Genomic DNA, 8,065 nt, shown 5'->3' on the forward strand with positions numbered 1-8,065 from the left:
AGAAGAAGAAGCGGCGGGGTAGGAAGAAGAGCAAACTGGAGGACATGTTCCCTCCATACCTGCAGGTAGGGATGGGAGGTGGGCTCTGCAGCGTGGGGGTGTGGGCAGGGCAGTCGTGACATGGGCTGGGCCCCCTGCAGGCTCACTCCAGGCCGCGCCTCGTGTGCTCCCCCTTTGGCAGGAAGCGTTCTTTGGCAAGGCACTCATGGACATGAGCCGGAAGGCCCTGCTGGCGGCTGGCGGCGTGGGTGACGGAGCCGTCCGCCCCTCCTTCGGCCAGGGCGCCCCCCGACCCAAGGTGGACCCCAGCGTGCCTGGGGCCCTCCAGGGCATGCCCAGAGACCGGAAGGAGGCCCCCGCTCGCCTGAGAGGTAAGGCCTGGGTGTGTCAGCTGAGATGGGGGCAGGGACGGCCAGCTCTGCCCCTTCTGGCTTGCCAGCGCTGGGAGCGTGGTGCTCCTCTGTGCTGCTGGGGAAGAGACCTGCCCACATGCCAACTCAGCACCTCTTCTGCTGCCCCCAGGGGATGACAGCATGGATGGCAGCACCATGATGGGCCAGGAGGATGACTCGAAGGATGCAGAGGCAAAAGCCGAGGACTTGGGTGAGCTCCTGTGCAGGCTGGGGTCTGTGGGTCTCTCTGAGGGGGTAGCCTGTTGGGGGCAGGGATGACATCTTGGGGTGAGGGGGAGCCTGGCAGCATAGTGGATGCAGGCTGACACGGGCAATGGGCACATCCCTCCTAGGGGCAGAGGAGCCAAAGGACTCGCCAGATCCCGGGGATGCTGAGAAGCCAGCGACGCCGGGTGAGGGCGCGCTCAGCTCCGACCTCGACAGGATCCCCATGGAAGGTCAGGCTGCCCCATCGCGTGCTTCCCTCTGCCTTGCGGCGGAGCCGGTTGCTGCCCCGGCACGGCCTTGGCATTGGTTCTAGTCCTCAGGCTGCGGTGCCACCCAGGGGGGCTTCCTTCACCCAGTGGCCTGATCCCTGAGGAGGGGCCTTAGAGCCTGGCAGGCACATCAACCCCTCTCTGGCTGTGCCAGGAGCTTGAACTTGTGCCCTTCTGGGGTGTGCAGGCCACTCCCAGGTGCTAGCAGGGGATGGGGGTAGGAGCTGGTCTGCTTCCTGCAGCCTGGTGGTCTAGGGGCTCTGGGGTCATGGTCTGTGCCCTCCATCCACAGAGCTGCCCAAGATGGAGAGCAAGGATGTGCAGCAGCTCTTCAAGGATGTGTTGGGCTCTGCGGAGCGGGAGCAGCAGCTGAACTGCGTGGCGGCTGGGCTGGAGGCCGGTGTGGCGGGGCGAGACCCCAGCCGGACCCAGCTCCCGCAGAGGCCTCTCCTGCAGGGCGACTTGCAGCTGCCTGGACAGGGTGGGTAGGGGGTTGCCTGCCCCTTCCCCTGCTTTTGTGCCTTTGTACCCCTGTGCGGTTTGGAATGGGGCAGCCACATGGCATGAATGGGGCCGGACTCCTGGGTCCCTTCCCACTCTGGGGCATAGTTGCCTTCTGTGCAGTGCGTTCCCCATGGTGACCCGGGGCGGGGAGGGTCACTGTCTACAGGTTCTGTAGCGGCCTCTTGTGCCTAGCACCTGCCCCAGGGAGGCAGGAGGCTGTGGGCTGTGTCTGCCTGTGATGTCTTCACCTTCCCCCTCCCCACAGGCGGTGTTTCTCTGGGATCGATCCCCTCTGCTGTCCCTATGGAGACCTATTCCGGAGTCTGCCAGTCCCCCTTCCTGGACAACAGGTGGGCAGGGCAGGGAGGAGCCCTGGGTCTAGGGGGGGAATGGTGCAGACACAGGCACCCAGGAGGCATCCGCAGCCAGTGCTCGGACCCTGGGTTGGGGGCAGTCCAGACCTTGCCTCGAGCCACCTGCTTTCCCCCTGCACAGGGAGAGAAGTGGCTTCTTCAGCCCAGAGCACTGTGAGCCAGAGAGTCCCTGGGCCAGCAGCTCTGCTGCCACCACTCCCTCCACACCCACGACGCCCACCACGGAGGGCGAGGGTGACGGGCTCTCCTACAACCAGCGCAGCCTGCAGCGCTGGGAGAAGGATGAGGAGCTGGGCGAGCTCTCCACCATCTCACCCGTGCTCTACGCCAACATGAACTTCCCCAGCCTCAAGCAGGACTATCCAGGTAGGCCCCAGGCTCAGCTCTGCTCAGTAGGGGCATAGGCCTGGCACAGGGTCACTGGAGATGGGGAAAGCCTTACCCCTAGTTCCCTTGGTTCTGTCGCTTCCTCACTTGTTGAGGAGCTCCTTATCCATATGCCTTTGGCAGGAGGCTGGCAGGGAAATGAGAGGGCACCAGGCCCATGGCTGTGCACTCCCTGACCTGTCCCTTTGCTCCTGACCCTGTGGGTCTGGACACAACCTCACAAGGCCCCTGAGGCTCTTTGGCCCTGGAATGCCCCAGGCGTGGCCCTGACACTGAGCTCTGCCTCCCTGCAGACTGGTCCAGCCGCTGCAAGCAGATCATGAAGCTGTGGAGGAAGGTGCCTGCCACGGACAAAGCGCCCTACTTGGTAAGTCCCCAGTTGCGTGCCAGCGTGGGGGTGGGGGCCCCTACCTGCCCTGCCCAACTCTAAAAATGCATGTTTCCTGTGCAGCAAAAGGCCAAAGATAATCGGGCGGCTCATCGCATCAACAAGGTGCAGAAGGTACGTACCTGGGGTAGGGGCAGACCCACTGCCCATCTGGTTGGGAGGACGCTGGGAAGTGGCCGATTTCCCAGGCCAGCACTCCACCTGGGGAGCTGCCACAAGGCCCTGCCCCCTGCTCTGCGGCCCAAGCAGACCGAGGGAGGTGGGGGTGCCCACAAGCCCTGACCTCGTGCCACACTGTCCCCCTTGCAGCAGGCTGAGAGCCAGATCAACAAGCAAACCAAAGGGGAGGGCCTGCGCAAGCCTGAGAGGCCCTCGCTGCACCTGCGGATCCCAATGCAGCCGGGGGCGCTGCCCAGCTCTGCCCAGCCCCCTGGCACCAGTGGGCAGCCTGTTTACGTCAACAGTGCAGCCGGCCTGCTCCCCTCGGCCGACGGCTTCCTGAAGCAGCCCGCGGGCACTGGAGGGGGAGCCGATTCGCCCAGTGAGCTCTTCCTCAAGCTCCCGCCCCAGTCCCCTGCCCAAGTGCCTTCCCACGACCCCTACACCATGGCCTCCACATACCCACTGGAGCCGCGCTTCTCCTCTCCCCTGGGCCAGAGCCCCACAGCAGGCTCTGGATTCCAGCCCTTCCCACCCCAGCCCCCGCAGCAGCTCCTGCCCACACCCCGGCCGGCTCCTGGCCCCCAGCCCGAGTTCCACCCCACCTCACCCGGGACCCCCCGGCACCAGCCCTCCACCCCGGACACTTTCCTGAAGCCCCGGTGCCCCAGCGGCTCCCTGGATAACCTCTCGGTGCCAGGCAGCCCTGGGGCCAGGCCCCCCGAGCCGCTGCTCTCGCCCCCGCCCTTTGGGGAGCAGAAGAAGGGCCTGGAGGCAGCAGGGCTGCAGGTCAAGAAGGAGGAAGGGGCTCTGGGCGTATGCTCTCCCGGGTATGCCCCAGCCCTGGCCTACGCCGACTCCCCGGCTGGTCCCCACCTCTCTGCAGAGCTCAAGGTGGCAGATGTGTTCAAAGCTCCCCTGACCCCGCGGGTCCCTCAGGTAGAACCGCAGAGCCCAGGGCTGGTGCACCGGGCCCCGGACCCCCAGCCCTTAGTCCCCTCACCCCCCAGCCACCCTGACCTCTACAGACAGTCGCCCTCTGTGCCCTGCTACTCGGACCCCTATGCCCAGCCCCCCCTGACACCCCGGCCGCAGCCCCCCGATAGCTGTTGTGCCCTCCCACCCCGCTCCCTGCCCTCTGAGCCCTTCTCCCGGGTCCCCGCCAGCCCCCAGTCCCAGTCCAGCTCCCAGTCACCCCTCACACCCCGGCCACTGTCCACCGAGGCCTTCTGCCAGTCACCCGTCACCCCCCGCTTCCAGTCGCCTGACCCCTACTCCCGGCCCCCATCCCGCCCCCAGTCCCGGGACCCCTTCGCTCCTCTACACAAACCCCCCCGGCCCCAGATGCCGGATTCCAGCTACAAGACAGTACCAATCTCGCACAGCGCTCCAGCTGGAGGGGGCTTCCCCCCGGCACAGCCCGAGCCCCACGCCAAGGTGCCAGGGAGCCAACAGCCCCCCTTCATCCGCTCGCCCGGTGCCAGTGTCTTCCCTGGTGCCCAGGCCCAGATGCGCTTCACCTTCCCACCCTCGGTCGCAGAGCCGCTTAAGGGCTCCCCCTCCCACCAGCCTCATGGGATGAACAGCCATTTTGCCCCGAGCCAGGCCCTGGGCAAGCCCCAGAGCACCAGCTATGCCTCCTCGCCCAGCTTCCACCAGGCCGGCAGCCCCCTGGGGCCAGGCAGCACCACCCCTGAGACCTACAGCCTCTCCCCGCTGCGGCCCCCATCGGTGCTCCCCCAGCAGGCCCCGCAGCAGCAGGATGTCAGCCTGGGCTACCTGCCTCGACCGGGCCTGGTGCCATCCACCGACAAGAGGGAGGAGGTTGTGGCAGGCATCACGGTGCCCCCCAGCCGGGAGCTGCCGGAGCTGCCCATCAGCCAGGAGGGTGCTATCAACAGCATGAGCCAGTCGGAGCTGGAGAAACAGCGGCAGGTGAGGGCTGTGCATGCTTCTCCCCAGGGTGTGTCGAGGCAGGGCTGGGCATGGGACCTAGGGGTCTTGGGGAGGGGCGAGGTGAGGGGGAACCTGGTGGGAGGCTGCCAGGCCCAGGCGATGGCTCTTGTCCCTGTAGTTTTGGCATTGGGAGCCAGATGCTGTACGTCTCTGCCGTAGACCAACCCAGAGAGAGGAAACTGTTTTAACAGTCCCTTGGAGTGGTACCCCATGCCCGAGCCATGTGTATGCCCATGTCTGTTGGGGGGTTGTTGCCAGGCTGCAGGTCTGTGCCCTGACCATGCTTCCCCCCCTCCTCCAGCGGCAGAGACTCCGCGAGCTGCTCATCCGCCAGCAAATCCAGAGGAACAACCTGCGACAGGAGAAAGAGAGTGCGGCTGCCGCAGCTGGCTCCACCCCGGCAGCCTGGGGCCCGGACACCAGCTCCCAGGCCTTTGAGCAGCTCAGCCGGGGCATGGCACCGTACCAGCCCGTGCAGGTGTGACTGGGGGCTGCTGGGAGGGTGTGCACTGGCGTTTGGCGTGGTGCAATGGGGGAAGGGAGGCCCTGTTGGGGGGAGTCTTGGGGGGAACCCTTGAGTCTCTGTTGCAGAGGGGAGCTCAGCTCTAGCTGGGGGAGGGGAACATCAGGGACTGGGAGGGGCTGAGTCTCCTGTGGGGTCTGCACCTGAGCTCACCCCTCTTCCTGCACAGGACAAGAGCATCCTGGGGAGCCTGCCCACAGTGCCTGGTGGCACCAAGCTGTCCAGCCCAGCCCTGGTGCCGGCCACCTACGCCCAGGATGAGCGCCTGGCCCGGCCGCCCCCGTCAGCCACGCCCTCTGCCATGGACATCAACGGCAGGTACGTCCCGGGTAGGGGCAAGGGCAGCTGCACGGGATGGGCTGGGGGCCAGGTGCTTCACCGGTGGGTCTGGGGTCAGCTGTTTCAGTGTCCTTCCCATCCCCCTGCACTTGGAGTGGGCTCAGTATCCCCTGAAAAGTTGGGGATAGAATCTAGGAGTCCTGCCCCCCATCACTGACCCCTGAGCACAGTGGTGGGCAGGGGCTCTGGAGAGACCCCAGCAGTCGCCTTCTCTGCCCACCTGCGGGGCATGGAGTCTTCCAGCGGTTTGCTGGGTTGGGGAGACAGATGTTGGGATGGTGCTCTGCCACCCAGCGCCCGCTCTGCTGTGCATTACAGGACGGCAGTGGGACCCACGCAGACATTCTACCCCCGTGCTGTGTTCCCGGGTCCCACGCAGCAGCAGCAGCAGCAGCAGCAGCAGCAGCAGATATGGCAGCAGCAGCAGGCAGCCGCAGCCCTACGGCTACCTGTGCCCACCCGCTTCCAGCAACCGCCAGGCCACGAGCTCGGGCGGCCGGCGCTGGGCCCCCCTGTGAGCGGGCTGGCCGCACGCATGCCGGGCCCTGCTGAGCCACTTCCTGCCTCACCCGGTGCCATCGGGCCCCAGTTCATTGAGCTGCGTCACAATGTGCAGAAAGCGGCTCCTGGGGCTGTGGGGCCACCCTTTGCCCAGCAGGGCCCTCCTGCAAGGCCCCGTTTCTTCCTGCCTGGTGACGAGACCTCCGGCCCAGCTGCTCGCACCTCCATCCTGCCCATGCAGCCAGCAGTGCTGGGCGGCCCAGTCTTGCAACCCCAGAAGATGCCGGTGCCTTTGCCGCCCTCTTCTGCATCCTCACAGGGGGCTGAGATGAGCAACAGCCACCACCCGCCTCTCACCAAAGGCCCCTCACTGCCCCTGCCCTCGGGTAGCCTGGAGCTGCCACATGTACCCCCTCGCCCGCTGTCGTCTACTGGCGCTGGACCACGCCCTGAGGGCCCCAAGGATGATGCTGCGGCGCCCGCTCCAGGTTCGGCTTCAGCTTCCAGCAGGAGCCAACTGGGGCTGGAGAGTGGGCGGCTGCCGTGCGACGTCCCAGTGGAGCCTGACCTGGATGACGACTTTGACTCCCACAAGGACCTAGAGGATGACGACTTGGCCAACCTGAGCCTGGACCCCGATGTGGCCAAGGGTGATGATGACTTAGATAGCCTGGAGGCCAATGACCCGCACCTAGATGACCTGCTGAACGGGGATGAGTTTGACTTGCTGGCCTACACTGACCCTGAGCTGGACAACGGTGACAAGAAGGACATCTTCAATGAGCATCTGCGCCTGGTGGAGTCAGCCAATGAGAAGGCCGAGCGCGAGGCCTTGCTCAAGACAGAGCCACCCACGCCTGGCCCGAGGGTCCCCAATGCTGGGGAGCGCAAGGAGGTTGCACCGCCTGGGGGGGAAAGGGTGGTGGTCAAGGAGGGGCCAGCTCCAGGCATGGGGTTGTCTTCTGTCTCCTGCCCCTCTGGGCCCGTGCCAGCCCCTGACCCCGCCTTCAAGGCACAGGGCAGTGTCCTGGAGGCCAAGATGGGCCCACTGCCAGCAGACATCAAGCCCAAGCTGGAGGAAGGCTGCTTGAAGACATCGCCCTGCCAATTCACTACCAGCGGCCCTGACCGGCCCCCGGGCCCCATCAAGGCCGAGGCTCTCCAGGGAGCTGAGAGAGTGGCTGCTACCCTCGGGTTGAACCTCAAGCCAGGCCAGGCCCTCCTGAGTCAGGGTTCAGGGCCAGCGCGGCTCAGCATGGGCCATTTCCCTGACAATGGCCACCCTGCTGCCCCTGGCTCGGACAAGGACCCCTATGCCAGCCCTGGGCGTGGGCTGGCACCTGGCCAGGTAGCCGCACCAGGCAGCACCTTGCTGGAGAAATTTGAGTTGGACAGAGGTGCCTTGGGCTTGGCCAACACCCAGCACTTGCCAGGTGATGATCTGGACAAAATGGAGAGTTCCCTGGTGGCCAGTGAGCTGCCACTGCTCATTGAGGACCTGCTGGAGCATGAGAAGAAGGAGCTGCAGAAGAAGCAGCAACTGTCAGCCCAGCTGCCCAGCAGCACTGCACCTCTGCAGCCCTCGCACACCATGCTTCCAGCCCAGCCCCAACCCCAACCCCAGTCTCAGCCCCACGAAACGCAGGCTCCCCGCCTGGTGGGGCCACAGATGCAGCTGGGCCTGGTCTCACGGCAACAGGGCCTGGTGGCCCCCCAGCAGCTGATGACGCAGCAGCGCCTGGCAGGGGCCTCACAGGGCCAGGGCCTGGGCACCCACATGGCACTGGCGCAGCCCCCGCCTCATGCGCTCGTGGCCCCCTCTGCAGTCCCTGCAGCCCTGGCCCAGCAGAAGCAGCTGGCTGGGGTGCAGCCCTCCAGCCTGGGCTTGAAGCCACAGCAGCTCGTCCTGCAGCAGCAGCAACTGGCCAACAGCTTCTTCCCCGACACAGGTAGGGGCTGGGGGCACAGGGGCTTTTGCTGGTGATAATGGCTGGTGAGGGTCCCTGAGTCTGGGGGGGAGCATTGGGCCAGCTGGGGGGGGGGGG

The 8,065-nt window shown here is 66.0% G+C and overlaps 1 protein-coding gene across 1 annotated transcript in view; it reads left to right on the forward strand.

Annotated features, from left to right (window-relative positions):
- Positions 1 to 8,065, forward strand: part of KMT2D (lysine methyltransferase 2D) — a 33,347-nt gene that overhangs the window by 14,067 nt on the left and 11,215 nt on the right. The window contains exons 22-34 of the mRNA XM_019528430.1: positions 3 to 65; positions 182 to 371; positions 523 to 603; positions 746 to 850; positions 1,182 to 1,370; positions 1,659 to 1,743; positions 1,889 to 2,133; positions 2,448 to 2,521; positions 2,606 to 2,656; positions 2,852 to 4,636; positions 4,959 to 5,135; positions 5,350 to 5,498; positions 5,838 to 7,969. Coding sequence (XP_019383975.1) covers positions 3 to 65; positions 182 to 371; positions 523 to 603; positions 746 to 850; positions 1,182 to 1,370; positions 1,659 to 1,743; positions 1,889 to 2,133; positions 2,448 to 2,521; positions 2,606 to 2,656; positions 2,852 to 4,636; positions 4,959 to 5,135; positions 5,350 to 5,498; positions 5,838 to 7,969 — 5,326 coding nt within the window. The remainder of the gene's footprint in view (positions 1 to 2; positions 66 to 181; positions 372 to 522; positions 604 to 745; positions 851 to 1,181; positions 1,371 to 1,658; positions 1,744 to 1,888; positions 2,134 to 2,447; positions 2,522 to 2,605; positions 2,657 to 2,851; positions 4,637 to 4,958; positions 5,136 to 5,349; positions 5,499 to 5,837; positions 7,970 to 8,065) is intronic.

Source organism: Gavialis gangeticus, unplaced genomic scaffold, assembly GCF_001723915.1.
Source record: "Gavialis gangeticus isolate Ggan-Ray unplaced genomic scaffold, GavGan_comp1, whole genome shotgun sequence".
Taxonomy (NCBI): Eukaryota; Metazoa; Chordata; order Crocodylia; family Gavialidae; genus Gavialis; species Gavialis gangeticus.